General features: G+C 57.2%; 2 protein-coding genes across 3 annotated transcripts in view; one reads left to right on the forward strand and one right to left on the reverse strand.

Moving 5' to 3' along the window:
• Positions 1-1355: 1355 nt before the first annotated feature.
• ACHE (acetylcholinesterase (Yt blood group)) lies at positions 1356-16802 on the reverse strand. 2 transcript variants are annotated; one of them, XM_070729744.1, is made up of 4 exons: positions 16755-16802; positions 3996-5527; positions 3244-3398; positions 1356-1522 (listed from the first exon to the last, which is right to left on the reverse strand). In XM_070729744.1, exons 2-4 carry the CDS (start codon positions 5525-5527, stop codon positions 1476-1478), a joined length of 1734 nt encoding a protein of 577 aa, XP_070585845.1. In that variant the 5' UTR covers positions 16755-16802; the 3' UTR covers positions 1356-1475. The 2 variants fall into 2 exon arrangements, with proteins under 2 accessions (XP_070585845.1, XP_070585843.1); XM_070729742.1 differs by lacking the exon at positions 1356-1522 and adding an exon at positions 1549-2013 and having other exon boundaries at positions 16755-16788.
• A 1857-nt stretch (positions 16803-18659) lies between these two features.
• LOC139154323 (mucin-3B-like) overlaps positions 18660-20717 on the forward strand; it is a 48424-nt gene continuing 46366 nt past the window's right edge. Inside the window, exon 1 of the mRNA XM_070728742.1 lies at positions 18660-18823. Coding sequence (XP_070584843.1) covers positions 18660-18823 — 164 coding nt within the window. The remainder of the gene's footprint in view (positions 18824-20717) is intronic.

Raw genomic sequence — 20717 nt, forward strand, 5'->3', positions numbered from 1 at the left:
CGACTGGCTTGGCAGGTCGCCAGCCTTTCAAACGGGCCCTCTGCCTCGGCCAGTGGCGGCCAGAAGCCTCGGCCTGCACAGGGCTCCTCCGTGGCCCTGGACCCCCCCCCACGGCCCCCTCCCCCAGCTCCCAACTGGGGAGGGCTGGGGTCGGCTCTTTTATTAACACACAAGGCCGTGGTGGTGTTGAAACATGTGGTGTGTGTGTGTGTGTGTCTGCGCACGCACCCGTTGTGCTGGCCCCCGTCACGAATCTGCCGATGTGAAATCAGAGCCTGGTTTACCAGCTGCCCCACAGCAGCTCCCGGCTCCTGTATCGGCCGGCTGTGCAGGCTCCTGGGACAGGCCACATAAGGGAGAGGGAGCCCACCCCCTCCAGGCTGACCCCCTCCCTGCCCCCACCTTGGCCTGGTTCTCTCCGGGCAGCAGGGAAAGGTCAGAGGGCAGAAACGTGGCTTGACCCCTGTATGGTGCAGAGGCAGGTGTTGTGTTGCCTCTGTGGAAATCGATGGTGAGACCACACTTGGCGTCCTGTGTCCAGTTCTGGTCATCTCACCTCCAGGAGGATATAATGGAACTGGGAAAGGTGCAAACAAGGGGCAACCGGAATGACCAAGGGAATGGAGCCCCTCCCTTAGGAAACCAGGTTGCAAGGCCTTGGTCTCTTCAGCCTTGAAAGGGGGCGTTGAAGGGGGGGCTTGATCGAAGGCTATAAAATCACGCAGGGGGTGGGAAAGGTGGAGAGAAATTCTGTATCCCACAATACGAGGACGAGGGGGTCACTCCCTAAAGCTCACAGGTGAGAAAGTGAGGACAAATCAAGGGAGATATTTCTTCTTCACCCAGAGGGTCCTTGGTTGATGGGATTCCCTTCCAGGAGAGGCCGTGACAGCTGTCAGCCTGGAGAGCTTCAAGGCAGGATGAGACAGATTCAGGGATGCCGAGTGTATCCATGGTGGTGATTGACACGGATGCCCAAGTGTCGCCTCTATGTTGGTTGAGGCAGGCGGGGTTCCTTGGGTCCCATTTGTTGGGGGTCAAGGGAAAGGGAAGGTTTGGCCTTCTCCTTCTGCTCAAGATCCCCAAGGACAATTGGGAGGCCACTGGGGGACACAGAACACTGGACTTTGGCCCCATTCCTATCTCCCCCCTCCCTCCCCCCGTCACTGCATGGCGAAGGTTGTGGTGGCCCCAGGCCCCTCCTGTCAGCCCCACCAGAACCTGCAAAGCCCAGGAGCCCCGATGCCCCCTGCCCTACTGGTTGGCTCCTCCCGTGCCCCACAGCCTGGGCCCGAGGGCCCCCTCTCCTCCCCTCCCCTCCCGCCCAGCCAGGCAGAGACCAGCACTGCTGCTCGGGACGGAGAACTTTATTGGGGGGCAAACGCAGACAGACGCGCGGGAGCTCTGCGGACGACAGCGAACGGAGGTCATGCATGCAGGGGGTGGGTGGGTGTGGGACGGAGGGAGGGCTGTGGTCAGCCCCGGTCCCGAAGCCCTCTGCGACCGGCTGGGGAGGGGTGGGCTGAAAGAGAGCAGAGGGGGGGGGGGGTTTCCTGTGGCAGCATCTGCTGTGGCTTTGCTTCTATATACAGTTAAAATATAATGTAGATTATATACTTATTATATATATATATATATAGAGAGAGATATTTACCACATTTAAATAGTATATACAAATCCCTGTGGAGTGGGCAGGCTCAGGGCACAGGACGGGGGGGGGCGATGGGGGGGAGAAGCCTCCCATGGGGCAGGAGACCCACTTGCTGCTGTGGGTGGATGGCGGGGGATGGGGGGCTGGGCTCCTCGGTGGGGGGGGACGGCTTTGGACCAAGAGACAGACCAGTGAAGTTGAGGGGGGGGCGTCTGGGGGGGGCGATGGCAGCCCCTCCCATCACAGCTCTGAGCATCGGTCCTGCTTGTTGTAGTGGTCGAACTGGCTCTTCCAGTGCATCATGTAGGCGCTCCAGAGGTGGAACTCCAGCCGCCACTGCCGCTCGGCCTCCTCGATGTTGTCTGGGGGGGGGCAGCAGAGGGAGAGAGAGAGAGAGAGAGAAAGAGGGGAGGGGGGAAACAACAACATCCGGGGACATGGGGGGGCAGGGAGAGAGGGGTTAAGGGGGGGCATCTTTGGAGTGAGGGTGGGGGGGTCTACAGGGAGTGGGGCCTCAGAGTTTTCTCTGGGGGAGGGCCTGCTCAGGGATTGACTGGCATGGGGGGGGGCTCTCCTCACTCCCCCCTCCCTGGTTCCCAGCAGGAATGGCTCCAGCCAGAGAAGGCTGCGGGGGGGGGGGGGGATTTCGCCTTTGGGAGAGGAAGTGGGGGCTGGGGGAGCTGAGAGCTAAGAGAGACCCTCCCCCCGCCTTCTTTTGCAAACCGGCTTTGGGGCCCAGCCTAGGGGGAGGGGCTGAGGATGCAGCCTCTGGAAGGGGCAGAAGAGGGAGAGGTGGATTGTGGATGCAAAGACCCTCCGGAAGCCCCCTCCTCTTTCTGCTCCCTCCCTCCCCTGATTCACACCACCCAGCTAGCGAAGGGCTTGACGGTCATTTCCCAGCTGGACAAAGGGCTGCACACCCATTCAGCAGACCCCTGCCCGAACTGTCCAATGCCATCTTGCCTTGAGCCCCCTAGACACAAGCTTGGAGGTGCCCCCCAAAGGCTGCTCCCTTGTGGGATCAATTCAGCCAGTAGGGGGCAGCCTCTCCTCTCTTCCCCACCTGGGAAGCCGGCCCCTCCCCCACAGCTCCTCTGTGCCACTTCTGGTTTGGAGACCCCCATCTCAGCTCCCATGCAGGGCCCTTCCGGGGGCCCTGGCTAAATCTGGGAAGGCAGGGAGCCCCCCAGGATTCACGTCCCCCACCAGCCTGGCTTCCCCTTGTTCTTTGCACAGGTGCGGCCCCCCTCCAGAGCTAGGGGTGGGGGCAGAGGGGCAGACCCCAACTCTTAACCCTGGTGTAAATGCTGGCAACGGAGGAAGGGTCCCAGCCAGAGCCACTCAAGGGAGGTTAATGTTGTGAAGCCGAGCCATGGCCCCCTCCTCCCAGAGTGCAGGGGGGTGCGTGTGTGTGTGTGGGAGGGCTGCAGTTTGAGGAGGGGTCCACTGGGCATGGACCAGGAGAGCCGCCAGGTCTGGTGACACGGGAGGCCACGCGGGCCACAAGGAAGGCGGGAGGGCGGTTCTCCCCCCACAACACCTTCACCCTCCCCCCCATCCCTGCACCCCCCCTCCGCCCCCCCGGGGCTCACCTGTCACGTTCTGCAGTTTGGGCAGGAAGTGGTTCCAGAAAGCGCAGATCTGGGCTCGCAGGCTGCGTTGGGGGGCCAGCGGCTGGGTGTTGAGCTGGACGTACTGCTGCTGGGGGGCAGTGTAGACGGGCCAGGCCCCATCCTCCGTGGGGTTCCTGCATGGAGACCGAAGGGGGAGGGGGGGCTGCCATTGACAGACAGGCCTCCGGGCTGCCCTCTGCAAGGGTCTTACTGTGCTCTGCCACTCCCAAATCCAGCCCAGGAAGGTCTCCCCCCAGGGGGCCCTGCCCCCCTCCCCCATTCCCACCTCCAATTTAGGACCAGGGGCCTCCTGCCTGAACAGGGGGCTGGACTAGAAGACCTCCAACGCCCCTTCCGACTCCGTTACTCCGGACTCACGCAGACGTTTGGGGACGAGCCTTGCAACGGGGGCTCAACCTTTGTAGGTATATTTTACAAGCCCCCTTTTCTGGCGTGGCTGCTGAAGCCAGCACAGCAGTGGGATGAAGGCAGCTGGTGACCCCTTGACCGGCCCCTCACTCAAGTTGGAAGCCTGGAGATCCGCACGAACGTTTTCCGGCTGTTGACGTCCATTCCTACTTTGACAAGCAGTCGTGTCCTGCATTCGTGGCCACCCAGTTCTCGTCCTCCAGGTTTCTGTCTGCCCCCTCCCTTCCTTGACCAGTGTCCCCCTCTGCAGGGCCAGGACCCGCTGGCTGCCCTCCACCCCTGTCCCATCCCCCCCCAGTTACCCTGTCCGGGCGAAGTTGGCCCAGTAGCGCATCATCCTGCGACTCAGCTCCTTCTCCTGGGCTGTGTACTTCAGGCTGTCATTGAGGGGCAGTCCAAAGACGAACTCAATCTCGTAGCCGTGGGGGACCCCCATCCACAGGGGCCAGACGAGGTTGGAGGCCCGGTGATCGAAGAAGTAGGCATACACCTTGTTGCCACTCTTGGCATACTGGGTGGCGAAGTGCATGACTGGGCAGATGACGTTGTGGTCCCCAACGAGGTCGTCCATGGCCTCGCGGTTCTTCTCGCCGTTGTCCTCGTCCTGCCAGTCGGTGTACTGCAGCACGACGGCCTCGGTGGCGATGTCGTTGGCGTCCGGCACGCCCATCCGCACCCCTTCCAGGAAGTCGCCCCGGCTGATGAGGCTGCTGTTGTCCTTGCTGAAGCCGGGCAGCCCATAGATCAGGAAGTAGGACCCCTCGTCCTTCACCACCCCCAGCAGCACCTCCGTCCCCTTGAAGTTCGCCGTGCGCAGCATGGCCTCCGGGGTGTCCGGGAAGAAGTCCCCGTCGATGACTGGTACGAAGGGGAAGCGGAAGGTGCTCTTGTAGGGCAGGACGGACCACTCCTCATCAATCAGCTGCTGGGGGGGCTTGGAGCGCAGGCAGCTGACCAACTCGGAGTCGTTGGCGAAGTGGCAGCCCACCTGCTTCCCCAGAAGGGTTGCGCGGCGCCGGCTTTCGGCAGGGGTGACGGTGGCCCAGGGAGCGTTGGGTGCGCCACTCTGGAGGATGGCCCGCTGGAAGAGGGCGCGGCTCTGGGCGGAGAGCAGGTGCATGCCCACCGAGGCGGCCCCGGCACTCTCCCCGAAGATGGTGACCGCTCTCGGGTTGCCCCCAAAGTGGTGGATGTTGATCTGGATCCACTGCAGGGCCAAGCGCTGGTCCAGCAGACCCATGTTGCCCGGGGCCTCCGGACTGCCCAGGAGGCCCAGGAAGCCAAAGGCCCCCACGCGGTAGCTGAGGGAGACCAGGAGGACGTTCTGTGTGTGGGCCAGGAACCGGCCGTCGTAGACGTCCAGCGAGGCTGAGCCACTGTAGAACCCGCCCCCGTAGATCCAGACCAGGACAGAGAGGTTCTTGGGGCGGGGGGAGGGCGCCCAGATGTTGAGGTAGAGGCAGTCCTCGCTCATCTCCCGGTTGGGGTTCCACATCTCCGTGCCGTGGAACCCCGGGTAGGTCTCGTCCACCATCTGGAAGCAGGCGTGCTGGTAGAAGGTGGCGTCCAGGACATGCGTCCAGGGCTTGACCGGCTCAGGGCGCAGGAAGCGCATCCGGCCCACGGGGGGCTCTGCAAAGGGGATGCCCAGGAAGGCCGAGACATGGCCGTCGAGAACGGGCATCAGCTTGCCACGCACCCGGCCCGTCTGGGTGGCCACGTTCAGCTCGTCTGCCTGGCCAGGCACGACCGCCACGGAGGCTGGGATGCAGAGGAGGAGCTGCAGCCACCAAGGCCACGGTGCAGGCATCTTGCCAGGCTGGCGGGAGGGCATCTGTGGAGGAGGAGGAGGAGGAGGGGCGGCAGGGTGAGAAACGCACCTCCATTGAGGCCTGGCCCTCTGGGCCACATGATAAAGGCCCTGCCATCACCTATCAGCTCAGCACAGGCCGGCAACGGAGCCCATCGGAGCCAGGCAGATAGCAGCGGCTGTGGGGGGAGCCAGGAGCAGCCTCTCCCCCCTGACTGTTAAGGGGGGCCCCTGACCCAGGCTGTGTCCGAGGAGCACCACAAGGCTGCCCACTGAAAAGAGAGGCTAAATGCCCCCCTCCCCAGGGGGCTCACTGGGTGGGCCTGGTTCACGTTTCCCCCCAACCCCCATCCCCAGCCTTTGGGACGGTGGAGGGAGGGGTGACAAGCCAGCACAATTGATTGAGCCTTGCCAGTGTTGTCTCTCAATTGAGGGAGGGTCCTCTCAATGGGAACAAGGAAAAGGCCTGCAGCTGAGTTGCTCCCTTCAGCCGAAATGGCACAGCTGCCCCCTTGCTCAGGAGGGCCATGGAGGGGAGGGCTAAGAAAGGGGGGAGGAAGGCTGCGGGAGGGGGGGCTGTCTGAAAGTTGCTTCCAAGTAATCCATTTCTTTGCCAGAAGGGGCTTATCTTGTGCTAAAATAGGCCAGTATTCACTGCCTGTATCTCCACATACCTGCATCTCTCTATCATTTATCTATCTATCCATATCTATCTGTCTGTCTGTCTATCTCTCTCTCTATCCGTATCACTTTCTCTCTCTCTATCCATCCATCCAACCAACCAACCAACCAACCAACCAACCATCCATCCATCCATCATCCATCCACCCACCCACCCACCCACCCACCCACCCACCCAACCCACCCACCCACCCACCCACCCACCCATCTATCTATCTATCTATCTATCTATCTATCTATCTATCTATCTATCTATCTATCTATCTATGTATCCATCCATCCATCCATCCATCCATCCATCCATCCATCCATCTATCTATGTATCTATGTATCCATCCATCCATCCATCCATCCATCCATCCATCCATCCATCCATCCAACTATCTATCTATCTATCTATCTATCTATCTATCTATCTATCTATCTATCTATCTATCTATCTATCTATCTATCTATCTATCCATCCAAATACTGTCTGTCCCTCTGTCTATCTTCTACCCACCCATCCACCTATCCGATCTATACCAAATCTATCTATCAATCCATATCTATCCTATCTATCTATCCATCTATCTGTTATGCTGGGCTTCACGTTACAAGCCCTCAATTAAGTCTGAAGTGTACATTCAAACACTCTCTCTCTTGTAAAGTAAACAAAGGCAGTTTATCACAAAGAAAAAATACTGTTCCAACGCACTTTTATCAGCCAAAGTGCTCTCCCACAAACCACAAACTTTGAATGCTGTGATAAGCCAAAACAAAAGCAAACCAGATAAAGGCAGCTGTGAAGACGTCACAACCCCCGTCCCCCCTTGCGCAGTTGTTCCTTCCTTGACATCAACCTGTGTCTACAAACATCTACGAATGCCTCCTCTTCTGAATCTAACGATGATAGTGATGATGGTTCACTAATGGGGTAATTAACTAATGGGCTGCCTGTAATTTCCTCCTCATCTGATCCTGCTTCACTCCCAGAATCTTCCCCTGACACAGACGCTTCACTGTCGGAAGCTGTTGGCAGTAAAACCGGACTCTGATAATGTGAGGATTCTCCCACCCCCACAGTCCTCGGAGCAGGAGCTGGCCCAGAGCCAACCACAACACCATCCCCCCCAGAAGGCCCCTCCCCTGACTCCAGTGCAAGGGACGGGGCTTGTGTGGAAACTGCACGTAAAATGGCTAAATGAGTGCGGGAGCATCCACCAGTGCGGCCTTCATCCAAGAGCAATCATCTGGCTTGCCCTCAACCCATTGCCCTAAATACTGGAAGCAATTGTCCACCCAGCGTGAGTCCCGAATGGTGTGGATCGTGACGTCGGGCAGGTGATCCCAAACACAGGGTGCAGGCAGGATGGGTACACTAGGACGGAGCGGGCAGTCTGGACGAACAGGAACCAAGAGGGAACGATGAAACTCCGGGTGAACCCGCATGTTGGCAGGCAGGGTGAGACGATACGCCACTGGACAGGGAAAGGGCCCATGAATCGTGGATTTAATTTTCGATGGGGCAACTCCGAGGCAATGTACTTCGTGGACAGCCACACCTGATCCCCAACGGCCAACAGGGGAATGTCTTGCTGAGACCGGTCAGCAAATTGTTTGTAATCCTCCTTGGCCGGACCTCCACCTGGTGCCGAGCTCCTTCGAGATGATGCCTCCACGTCTCGAACGCAGACTTGACAGCCAACAATTCTTTCTCCCAGATCGTGTAATTCCGTTCCGAGGGTGTGAGCTTGCGGGAGTGGTAGGTGCACGGGAACAGAGTGCCACCCTCTGGACGGACCTGAAGAAGCACAGCACCAATGGCGACATCAGAAGCGTCGGTCTCCACGACAAATGGCCGACGCGGGTCTGGAGGCTGCAGCAGAGGTTCCTTCATAAAAGCGTCCTTGAGAGCCACAAAGGCCTGCTCCTCAACCCCACCCCATTGAAATGGCACGTGTTTCTGCAACAGACCGGTGAGGGGCGTGGTCAGGGTGGCAAAACCTGGGATGAACGAGTGATAACAATTCGCAAACCCCAACAATCTCTGCATGTCCTTCACCCTCCGCGGGGGTTGCCAGGTTTTGAGAGCCAACAGCTTGCCCGGGTCCATGGCTTTGCCCCCTGGAGAAACGATGTGTCCCAGAAATCCAATGTTGGTCTGAAAAACCTGACATTTCTCCAACTTGGCATATAAACTCTGTTCTCACAAACGGTGCAGAACCCGGCGTAAATGCCACAAATGACTGGACTGTGAGGGGGAGTACACAAGAATGTTGTCAAGGTAAATGACCACAAAATGGTCTAGCATATCCCTGAACACTTCGTTCATCAGGTGCTGGAAGACTGCCGGGGCATTGGTGAGACTGAAGGGCATAACGGTGTACTCAAAATGCCCATACCTGGTGCCGAACGCCATTTTCCACTCATCCCCCGGTCGTATCCGCACCAAATTATATGCACTGCGTAGATCGATCTTGGAAAACACTTTGGAAGCCCACAGGCGTTTCATTAACTATGGAATCAATGGCAATGGGCACTGTTTGCGCACCGTGATAGCATTCAGGCGTTGGTAATCACAGCACAAATGTAAGTCCCCAGTATTTTTCTTAACAAACCTAACAGGGGTGGACAGAGGCGAGGTCAAGGGCCTGATGAACCCTTTAGCAAGATTCGTTTCAATGAAGTCCTTGAGGGCCACTAGTTCGGGTTCAGACATGGAATATAACCGACTGGCAGGAAGCTTGGCATCAGGAAATAGTTCAATGGCACAATCATATGGCTGATGCGGCGGCAGCCGATCCGCCTCCTTCTCGTTGAAAACATCAGTGAATTCTGTGAGGCACTCAGGTAAAACAGCCGTGGGGATCCCGGGCCCTTGAGCAGCGCAAACATGACGGTGATGGTCCACACACTGCAGACTTGAAAAGGTGACTATGTTCTGGGACCGCGCCACATGAGGATCATGTGCACGTAACCAAGACAATCCCAAAACTACAGGAAAATGGAGGCCTCAGGTGACGTAGAACTGGAGAGCCTCCTCGTGGGTCCCAATGACCATATGCACTGGCAAGGTCTGGAACCGGATGGGTCTGGACAACAAAACTGCCCCATCAATAGTTTCCACAGTCAGTGGAGGTTCCACAGGACACAATGGCAAAGAATGTTTCTGCGCAAAAACCTCATCCAAGAAGTTTGTGGTGGCCCCCAAATCCATAAGGGCAAGAGCCACGAGATGCCAGGTATGATGATCTACCTGGAGTTGTACTGCAATTGTTAGGTGTCGGTATGATCTGGGGTCATTAGCCAAAGAGTCCTGAGAGGGTTGAATACTGGCCCGACCTAGCGTTGCCACCAAGCCGGGCTCCCCTCCTTCCCCGACTGAGCCTCCAGCTGGGAAACCAGGGGAATCAGGAACTGTGGTTGAAACACGCGGTGAAAACTCTGGACTCTGTCCTGGAGGAGTCGGGATGGTGGCAGTCGGCACAGGAGTGATCAGGACAGTGGCAGTAGCCATGTTCTGCCATTTGCAAGGACAGGCATTTTCAAAATGACCTCACCCCCCCGCAATAATAGCCCAGACCTGTCGCACGTCGATGAGCCCTCTCCTCAGAGTTCACGCGGGATCGAACGTAGCTCACATCCATTGGTTCCCCTGGAGATGCACGATCCGCCATACGAGGAGGCAGGGCTGGCATGAAACGACGAGGCGCAGGAACCGGATACTGGACTGGCACAGATGGCAGAGCAGGCACAGGCATGGCGCCAGAAACTCAGGGGGAGGACTGCCCAGCCCCACCACCTCTCGGGCCAGCAGGCGGGCTTCCATGTCCAGGCAGTGCTGCTCCAGCCCATCCAGGGTGCGCGGCAGGGCTTTGTGAACCAGCTCGTTCAACATAGCCTCAGACAAACTGTCCTGGAACGCCTCCACCAACGCGGCCTCATTCCATTGCACCTGCACCATGAGGCTGCGGAAGTCACTGATATATTCCGCCAATGGGCGCAAGCCTTGTTTCAATTGCTTCAATGCCCCGTGGCCGTCTGCTCCCGCACTGGACCCGCAAACTGCCGTCACAACTGGTTGCAAAAAGCGGTGTAGTCCTGCAGCAGCAGATCATCGTGGTCCAGCAATGGAGACATCCACGCTACAGTGGGGCCAGCCAACAAACTGCAGAGGAAAGCCACCTTCTCTGCATTCCTGGGAAAATGTATCATTTGTGCATTGATAAACAGCTGCATCCGGGCTGAGGAAGGCAGGAAACATGCAGCGTTCACCCCTAAACCTCTCAGGCACAGCCACAAAACACTTCCTCCGTGGTGGGGGCTGTGGAGCAGGACCAGGGGAGGGGCTGGCTGCTGTGATCAACACGTCCACCTGGTTCTGCAGAAGAACCACCGTCTGCGTCAGGGTTTGCATTTCCAAACGGAGGGCCTCAAACACAGCCTGCATCTCAGCCATACCAGCAGCCATTGCAAAAACAAGTGCAGGAAAAAAATAAAGCAATTCAATTCAATTCAACGAATTAGATTTGTATGCCGCCCCTCTCCGTAGACTCGGGGCAGCTAACAGGAACCAGCAAACAGGAACAGGACACAAAACCTGAACGGTGTGTGTCTGAAAGGTGGGAGTTTATTCTGTTATGCCAGGCTTCACGTTACAAGCCCTCAATTAAGTCTGAAGTGTACATTCAAACACACTCTCTCTTGTAAAGTAAACAAAGGCAGTTTATCACAAAGAAAAAATACTGTTCCAACGCACTTTTATCAGCCAAAGTGCTCTCCCACAAACCACAAACTTTGAATGCTGTGATAAGCCAAAACAAAAGCAAAACAGATAAAGGCAGCTGTGAGGACGTCACAACCCCCGTCCCCCTTCAAGAGTCCTCAAGCCAAACTTAATTGTGAATTAGTCCAAGAGTCTGGTAAAATCCTGAAACAGTTCAAAGAGTCCTTGTAAAATCCTGACGTAAAACTCCTCTCTCTCTCTCTCCAGATAAACTCCCATGCCAAGAGGCAACAACGCTGGCAATTTATCAGCAGCCCCATTAGCCTAATTGCCCCAGCCACAGGTCTTCTCCCTTATTTCCTATAATACTTGCGCAGTTGTTCCTTCCTTGACATCAACCTGTGTCTACAAACATCTACGAATGCCTCCTGTTCTGAATCTAACGATGATAATGATGATGGTTCACTAATGGGGTAATTAACTAATGAGCCTGTAATTTCCTCCTCCGTTGATCCAACGTCACTTCCAGAATCTTCCCATCCATCTGAATCTATTCATCCATCCATCCATCTTTCTATCTACAGAGGGTGGACAAAGAAACTGAAACACTTGACTTTTTGGCATCATAATGTTTGAACATGTTCAAATCAATGAAAACTTGACATATTTTAAATTCTGTTATTTGATATGGTTTTTTAAACTACCTTTTTTAAAACAGAAATTTAAGGAAATTGGTGATAACCTTCTAGAAATGGCAGACCTCTCAGGCTTTCAAAGAGGCCAAATTGTTGGTGCTTGAATGGCAGTGCTTAGTGTAACAGAAAGTCCCCGAATGTTTGGCGTTTCAAGAGGTCATGTCTCAAAAATCATGACAGCTTTTGAAAGAGAAGGGAAAACGTCCTCAGCCAAGCACAGGTCTGGTCGAAAGTCGAAGTTGTCTGAGAGAGACCATTCAGACTCTACAGCGAATGGTTAGAGCGGATCGCAAGACCACAGCTCCTAAAATCACTGCAGAGCTCAATAGACACGTACAGAACCCAGTTTCCACAAAAACTGTTCAAAGGGAGCTTCACAAATCTGGATTCCACGGAAGAGCTGCAGTTAGAAAACCTTGGCTCTCCAAGACAAATGTTTCAAACATTTAGAGCGGTGTAGAAACCACCAGAAATGTCAAAATGTGATTTTCTCTGATGAATCATCGTTGACCCTTTTTCGATGTCCGGCCATATTTATGTTTGGAGACAGCCAAAAGAACCATTTCCTCCAGACAGCCTTCTCCCAACCGTCAAACATGGTGGGGGCTCAGTGATGATCTGGGGTGCTGTTTCTTGGAAATCCACTGGGCCAATGGTTTCCCTTCATGGAAGAATTAACAGCCATCACTATTTAGGAATTTTGGCCGACCAAATTCATCCTATGGTTCAAGAACTGTTTCCAGAGCGGGATGCCATCTTTCAAGATGATAATGCACCAATCCATAGAGCAAGAAGTGTTAAAGAATGGCACGAGGAACATTCTAATGGAGTTCGGCATCTCATCTGGCCACCACAATCACCAGACCTCAACATTATTGAGCATTTATGGGCGATTTGAGAGATTAAAGTAAGAAGTCGATTTCTACCACCATTGTCTCTAAAGGAACTGGAGGGGGCTTTAACTGAAGAATGGGCTAAAATTCTTTTGGAAACAATTCACAATTTGTATGGATCAATATCTCGGAGAATTGAAGCTGTATTTCCCACAAAAGGTGGACCAACACCATATTAAAAGATATTTTTATGATTTTTCAAGGTGTTTCCATTTCTTTGTCCACCCCCTCTATCTATCTATCATCTATCTATCTATCTATCTATCTATCTATCTATCTATCTATACTTACCTACCTACCCATCCATCCATCATCCATCCATCCATCCATCCCTATCTATCTATCTATCTATCTATCTATCTATCTATCTATCTATCCATCCATCCATCCATCCATCCAACTATCTCTCTCTCTCTCTCTCTCTCTCCATCCATCCATCCATCTATCTACCTCTCTCTCACTCTCATCTCTCCATCTGTTATTTATTTGGACTTATATGCCACCCAACCCCCGAAGGACTCTGAGAAAGAATAATCAGAAGTCTCTTGTTAATTGTGCTCCTGGAGGGCTCTTGGGGCACAGACACCCCCCCATTTACTGAATTGGAGGCCCCCATTGGGGGGGGGCAAAGAATGGGCTGTCCTGCTTCTGTCCCATGAGCCTCTGCTTCCCTGGGAGAGCACAGCAAGGCTCTGCTGCATCACTCGAACTCTTCCCCTTTCCCTCCAGGCTGCAGGGGGCATCGCTCGGACCCTGTTCCCCCCACATTGGGGCCACTGCTGCCAGGCTTTGGCTGGGGCCATGGAGGGGCCCACCTGTCATCCGTTCAGCCTTTTCGGTTGCGGCCCCCCCCAAGGGGCATGGAATGCCAGCCCGCTGTAATCCAGGGCTCCTGCATCTAGAAGGTCAGCCTTGCCCCCACTCTGGGCTCAGCAGGGTGGGCTTCTCGTGGATTTCAGGAGGGGGGAGGCGATAAAGCTGAGGTCCTGGTGAGGCCAGCCTACTCCAAATGGAGGGGAGTCTCTCTGTGCCTGGAGGCTGCTGCAGGGGGTCCCCTGTGCGAATTCTTCCACGGGCGTCTCAGCGCCTCACACCTGTCCTCTTTTGGGGACCTGGATGAAAAGGGTCGCCTGGTGGGGGCCTTGGGGAGGGTCTTCTCTGCGCGCGGGGGGGAGGGGGGCTGGCTTCATCCTTGTGCAGTCAGGCAGAACAGTGGGGGGAGGGGGCGTTTGTGGCTGCTGCCAGGCGGGTCACCTGTCCAGGGTCAGCAGAAGGAAATCTCCCTTTCTGGAGTGGAACCATTGGGCTGAGAGAGGGTGGGGGACGGGGGTGGGCTACTGCCCAGACTGGGGGGGGGATATGCAGTGGGGTATTGAAAATGGGGCTCTGCCCCAGAGCACCCAATTTGCACCGAAAGATGTTGGGAGGAAAAGCAGGGGGTCCCGCTTAAGCCCCGGCCACAGTGGGGTAGTAGAAGGGTTGGTAGCCCTGCACTGGGTGGGTGGGGGCAGAATTCTTGCATGCAATAGGATGTAAATGCAATAGACACAAACTCCTTCAACTCCCACCCTCAAAACGTTGCTACACCAAGACAACTAGACACAAGGACAGTTTCCCCCCGAATGCCATCACTCTGCTAAACAAATAATTCCCTCAACACTGTCAAACTCCTCCTCCTACTGCACTATTACAAATGGTTTTTTCTCATCGTTCCTATACCCATTTCCTCCCACTTAGGACTGTGTGACTGTCACCTGTTGCTTTGTCCTTGAGATTTTTATTAATATTGTTTCCTGATTGATTACTTGACCCCTGAGACGACCATCATTAGGTGTTTTTTACCTCCGGATTCTTGACCAATCTCTCTTTTATTTCATGTCCCCTGAGAGCATCACAGACAAATCCCTTGTGTGTCCAGTCGGCCAATAAAACAATTCTATTCTATATTCTCTATTCTCTGTGGGGGAGGTCGGTTCAGGCAGGTAGAGCTTTGCGCTGCATGGGCTCCGGGGTCTCTGCTGGGGACGATTCTGCGTGGAGCAGAGCCGAACTGGACGCCTTGACCAGGGCCTGTGGGAGTCAAGGCGTCTGCAGCACGAACGGGCGCGCGCTGGGCAAGGGCAGGGGCATCCGGACCCCCCCCGTTTCCATTCCAGGCGGGGGGGCCCAGCAGCTGTTCGGCTATTTAAAGGACTCGGGTCAGAAATAAACAGCAGAGCTTCTGAGGCGTGTGTGTATGTGTGTGTGTTGTGTGCGCAGTGGGCAGAGAGGGTGGGCAAGGGAAGGGGCCTGCCCTCTTGGCCTGGCACAGTCTCGGAAGGAAGACTGAGGCCTCCAGCCTCTGCCCAGGCTGTGTGTGTGTGTGAGTGTGTGTGTGTGTGTGTCAAAGCAGCCGCTTCTCAGGCAGGGGAGGGGGGGAGGGGGGAGCAGCTGCTGCGTCTTCCTCTCCTGTGAGGCCACCAGGGAGACGGATCCGGTGGCCCCATCGCTGTCATCACCAACCTGGCAGGGGGGCCTCCCCCCCGGAAGCTGAAAACTGACCCGGCCTCAGGCAGCCTGGACATCCGAGCAGGGCTGGGGGCCAGCAAGACCCCCACCAGGAAGCTGCCTTGCCCACTGCTGGCTCTGGCCCTCTTGCCCCATTGAGAGGGCCTGCCTTGCCCTCCCCTCTGCCCCTCCCGTCTTGGGCGCCCCCCTACCTGCGCACTGATCCAATTCTCCACGGGGGCAGCCGGGGACCCTCCAAAGTCAGCCTCACACTGGACAGCTGGACAGGATGGGTGTCACAGGTGGGCGGGGGGGCTGAGGGGGGGCAGGGCGGGGCTCCTTAAGCGTATGTCCCCCTCCATCTTTGGGGCAGAACAGGGGTGTCTCATGCATGACCCCCCCACTCCCCTTTTGCAGCAACAGAAGACATGCCCCCCCTGCAGGTTCCCTATGGAGAGATGGCGGGACCCCCCCCAGGAGTGGGTGTCACTAGGCCAGGATCCACAGAGGATGGGGAGGGGGGGTGTTGAGGGAGGGGGAGGGTTCCTCAGTCCCTGTGCCCTGGAGCGTTCAAGCAGGTTGTGCTGATGTGTCTTTAGAGCCTGAGTGGTCAGCAACTTCCTCTTGCAGTTGGACCCAAGGGCAACATCCTTAATGGCTCCCTGCTTTGTGTTTTGTGTGTGTGTGTGTGTGAACTGCTGGACCTTTGAGAAGCTGCCAGCTGAGGCTGTGAAGGGACCTTGGCTGTCCAGGGGGGAGTCTGACCAGAGGAAAGTGACCACCAGCAGGGCGTCCCATTGCTCTAGTTGGGCCAGCCCCAAAGTGGAATGGAAAGGGCCTTTTCCCTTGCAGACCCCACCCCCACCCCGCCCCCTGTCAGCCGAGGCCCCCTTACCTTGCAGGAGGAGAGTAGACCCCCCCCCCGTAGACTGGCCATTCGCTTGCCACTCACCTAGACCTGCAAAAGCATCAGAGAAGCCCCCCCACCCCTTTGCCTTCCCCAAAGGTTCTGGGGAGGGGGTGCTCACTTGGCCCCTCTGGGGAGGGGCTGGAGACACCCGGGGAAGACCCCCTCAAGGCCCCGAGGGGCAGCTGGAAGGGCTTGGAGGGGGGAAAGGGGCCAGCTGGCCTGGGTGCTTCTGCAAGCCTCGCCCCCTCCTCTTGTCCGGGTTTTTAATAGACCTGCTGCCCCCCCCCAGCTGCCTCCCCCTCGCTTGGCTCCCTGCAGCTGCTCTGTTGGCCCTGGGGGTAGTTTCGCAGCTCCGGGGGGCCTGGAACCGAGTCCCCAAGCACGCCCGCAGCGCCCGGCAAGGGCGCCCTTTGCCCCTCCCTCCCGCTCGGGAGACCCCAACCTCGGGTCTTCCTCCCCCCGGCCCGCCTTTCAGAGGATGCGGCGCCTCTGGCCAGCCGTTCGCTTCGACTTGCTCCAGGGATGGATGGGTGGGCGGAGGGGGAGGAATAATCAGGGGGTCTGCGGCGCTCTGCATATTCCCAGGGGCTCAGAACCGGAGGGAAGCCTCGGGTCCCCCTCTCCCGAACTCCGTGGGGAATCTCCGGACGGGGGTGGGAGGCGGGAGAGTCCAGGTTTCATTACTTTGGGTGGGGGGTGCAATCAAAGCAGCCACTTCGGTCTCTGGTAGCGGGGGGGGGGAGAGGGGGCTCCTGGACGGGGGGGGGGGTTCTTGCTGCTGTAGGAGGCAAACGCCCAGGGCAGGCGGGGGGCGCATCACCATCTCCCTCCGGTAGCCGTTCCCTCGTCCCCCCTCCCCAGTCGCCACCCCGGTTACCTCGGAGGAGGATTGTGCCTCTGCTTCTGCCGCGGGCTGGTCTGCGTCTGTGACGGCGGGCGGGCGGCGGCGGCGGTGACAGCGGCGCCCCCCCAGCCCAGCCGGCCCAGCCCTGCCTCCCGCGGCCACGTCTCGCGAGTCTTGCCCCTTCCTCCGCCGGGGCGGGAGCGGGAGGAGAAGCCGGCCAGCCGTGGCCCCTTAGCCGATGGAGGGGCCGCAGAGCTTTGCCCCTTCCGCCGGGTGGGGGGGCAAACGCGGCATCATCCCCGACGGTCTCCAGTGGCCGAGGTGTGGGGGGGGCGTTCCAGATTTGGGGCTCCTGGAAGAAGACCCTCCTCCTCCTCATTCCCTCCCACTTACCGCAAATTGGGGGAGGAAGCGCATTTCTTTGCCTCCGACCCCCCCCCCGCCGCCCCGTCCCCCAGAAAGTCTACAGCCGCCTGCTCAGATGCGGGGCTCCCCGAAGTGCGGAGCTGAACGGCGTGGCGGCCTCAGTCGGGGGGGGGGGCCCTCTCCGCTTGCAAACATTCTCAACCTGACAAGATCCCGCTCTGCCCCCCACAACCCCCCCCCCCAATTGCTTTGAGCGACGCCGAGACGGAGGGCCCCCAAGCACGTTCGGCCTCGTCCCTGGGTTGAGCTGCGCGGGGCAGCCGGCTGCCCAGGGTGGCTCGGTCCCGTTGCCGGAGGGGCAGCCCCGGGCGACCCGGCAGAGGCTCGGCCTTCCCTCCATCCCGCATTTCCCGCGCCCCGAAATCTGAAGTCCTTGGAAACGAGGGGACGGCGCGCTGCCTCTGAGCGCGTGCAGAGGGCGGCCGGGCGGCCGGGGCGCCGGCGCACTCGCCTCGCCTGCCGCTCCAGCACCTCCGCGGTGGACAGCGCTGCCGCCCGGACGGAGCCCCGCGGGGGGAGCCCGGGCGGCGAGGGGCAGCGCGAGCCTCGGAGCGGCCGGCGGGCATTCCGGGGGGCGACGCCGGGCAGATCCGGTGGCCCGGAGGGAAGGGGCGCGGTGGAAGGGAGCGGGGCGGCCGCGGGAAGCGCCCCCGACCGAGCAGCCGCGCCAGCTCCAGCGCTTCTCCGGGCCCGGGCCGCGCGGCCCACCTGCCTTACCGTCGCTCGCCACGGGGAGGCGCCCGCATCTTTTTTCCAGGTCCGACCGCCCGTCCCTCGGGGAGACCATCCCGCTTCTTACCGTGGGCGGGGGCGGGGCCGCCTCCGAGCGTGCGGTTCCTGGGACGGGAGGGTCGGAGCATAACCGGTGCGCCCCACAAACGCCCCTGCTCATCGGCTGAAGCCTGAAGCCGGCGGCAGCCCCCGCCCCTCCCTCCCCTCCCGCCCCCACTTCTCAGAGAGGCGTGAAATCCTCAGGAGGCTCAGAGGTCCTCTGTGATACGACCGAACTTACAACGGGACTGGGGAAAAGGAATGACTTACGGCCACTTTTCACACTCCACCGTTTGTGGCATCTCCGCGGTCATGTGATCCAAATTCAGAAACCCAGCAACTGTCATGGTCACGTGATCGCCTCTTGCGACCTTTTGATAACAAAAGTGGGAGGGGGACTCGATTCCCTTAACGTCCACGTCACTCACTTAACGGCAGCAGCAACTCTGGCAAGGAAGCTGGTGAAGGGGGCCGAGTGCTGTGACCTCCGGTGTGGCGGTGGGACCGCCTGCTTCTGTTGGGAAGAGGAAGAACGACACGGGGTGGGGAGGGGGCTTCCACGGTGACTTCAGCTGGAGCGGATCGAGGCTGCCCAGAGGCCCAGGGGTGGGGGAGGGGCTGCCCCTGTGCTCACAGGAAGGATAACGGGGGGGGGGCAGAAAAACTCCTTAGGGGGGGCTCCTGGTCAGAACCCGGTTCCTGCCAAAGGTCCCTCTACTGGCTCAGATCAATAAAGAGTAAATGGTTCAACCTGGAAATAAGGAGGAACTTTCGGACAGGGAGAACCATCAACCGGTGGAGCGGACGTTTCCTTCCGAAGTTCTGGGCGCTTCACCCCTGGAGGTTTTCGGGAAGAGGCTGGACGGCCACTGGTCAGACATGGTGCAGGGTCTCCTGCTTGAGTGGTGGGTTGGACAACCTACAAGACCCCTTCCAGCTCTGTTATCTGTTAATGCAAATGCAAAAACTTGAATATTGGTTGGGGGCACCATCAGAAACTGCCAAATCTCCTCTCGCCAGGTGGGTCAACCGCCCCCATTGAGCAGGACCAGCAGGCTCTTCTGGAGTGGGGGGAGAGCAGCAACAGAGAAGGGGCCCACTGCCAGGTCATAACCTTTGTCAGAAGTAGGCAATCCTTGACCAGTGGCTCCTCTCACTTTTATTTATTTATAGTTTGTGTTGCAAGGGGCCCTGTGGGTCATCCAGTCCAACCCTCTGCTCAAGCAGAAGACCCCACACCTCCCCAGCCAGATGGCAGTCCAATCTCCTCTTGAAAGTGTCTTGGTTTCCCTTGATCATTTTGGTTGCTCACTTCCGCACTTTCTCCGCAGTCTCTATCTCCCTTTTGAAGTGAATGCAGGACTCCAGGTGAGGTCTGACCAGGGCATTATAAAGTGGTATTGGAACCTCTTAGTCCTAGATTGTGTCCCTCTGTTGATGCAGCCCAAAATTGTGTTGGCCTTTTTAGCCGCCGGTGCATGTTCAGTTGGGCTGCCCACCAAGGGGCTTAGGACATTTTGCCTCCGCCAGTTGTACGAAACTCTTTCTTCCGCCGCAGCTGACCGGCCGCTGCCTTCTCTCCCTCGCCCAAAGGCCCCTAGCTCTTGGCCCCAGCCCTTTCGTCACAAAATTCCACATTCAGCCACAGCCTTTTGGCCACATGGGACACCTTGCCATCATCCAATCAGAATGGTTCTAACAAAATGCTACTTTTGGAAGGAAAGAATGGACAGTTTGCTCTTTCATACACACACACACCAGTTGAATGATAGAGAGGGAAGGGAGCTCGGTGGCCATCTAGTCTGACCCCCCTTCTCATTCAGGAGACTTACAAAATGATAGAGATGGAAGGGACCACAGAGGTTATCTAGTCCAACCCCCTTCTCAAGTTGGTGACATCTACAGATTCCCAAAAAAATTAACAAGTATTGGAAGGGACCCTGGAGAGAGAGAGAGAGAGGGAGAAATGCAAAGGGAGTTTGAGAGAGGAGCATGTAGCAGTGTGTTCCCCCGGCCAATTTAGCAGGTCAGAATTTGTCAATTGTGTATGGGTGGAAGGACGGGGTGGGACTGGATGACCACCAAGGTCCCTTCCAACTCTTGTTAAATGTATATGGGTGGAGGGCGGGGGTGGCCCCCTACCCCCACATCTGGGGCCTCTGAGTTTTTGCCTCTCTTGACACTTTCTTTTGTCATAAGTGCTCCACGCATCATAAAAATTCCAAAGATTACCATGAGGAGCAGGACATAAAGGGGCCCCAGACAGTAACCAGTAACTTCACATCTGTCCTTTGCTAAGAGGATGCTACCTAGCTCTCTCTCCCACCCCTCTTTTGAGAGGACTGCTCTGATTGGGTTCCCAAATTAGCTTTTAAAGGATTAGCTTGTTGTGAGGCTGGGAGTTCCACTAGCCAATTTAGCAGCCCATGAATTTGACCGGAAGACCAATTCTCCTGCTTGCGAAGGGGGTTGGGCTAGATGGTCTCTGAGGTCTCTTCCCTCTCTATCATTCTGTAGGTCTCCCGAATGAGAAGGGGGGTCAGATAGATGGCCACTGAGGACCCTTCCATCTCTATTATTCTGTAGGTCTACTGATTGAGATGGGGGGGTCAAACTAGATGGCCACTGAGGCCCCTTCCATCTCTATCATTCTGTAGGTCTCCTGAATGAGAAGGGGGGTCAGATAGATGGCCACTGAGGCCCCTTCCCTCTCTATCATTCTGTAAGTCTCCTGAATGAGAAGGGGGGTCAGACTAGATGGCCACCAAGCTCCCTTCCCTCTCTATCATTCTGTACGTC

Source organism: Erythrolamprus reginae, chromosome Z (genome assembly GCF_031021105.1).
Source record: "Erythrolamprus reginae isolate rEryReg1 chromosome Z, rEryReg1.hap1, whole genome shotgun sequence".
NCBI lineage: Eukaryota > Metazoa > Chordata > Lepidosauria > Squamata > Dipsadidae > Erythrolamprus > Erythrolamprus reginae.

What these genes read in the sequence shown, in the direction of transcription:
- ACHE (XM_070729742.1), bottom strand. Translation starts at nt 5,527, where the DNA reads ATGCCCTCCCGCCAGCCTGGCAAGATGCCTGCACCGTGGCCTTGGTGG. An exon ending in GCCAACTTCGCCCGGACAGG is followed by an intron (nt 3,399 to 3,995) that starts GTAACTGGGGGG and finishes GTCTCCATGCAG; the next exon opens with GAACCCCACGGAGGATGGGG. An exon ending in CAAACTGCAGAACGTGACAG is followed by an intron (nt 2,014 to 3,243) that starts GTGAGCCCCGGG and finishes GCCCCCCCCCAG; the next exon opens with ACAACATCGAGGAGGCCGAG.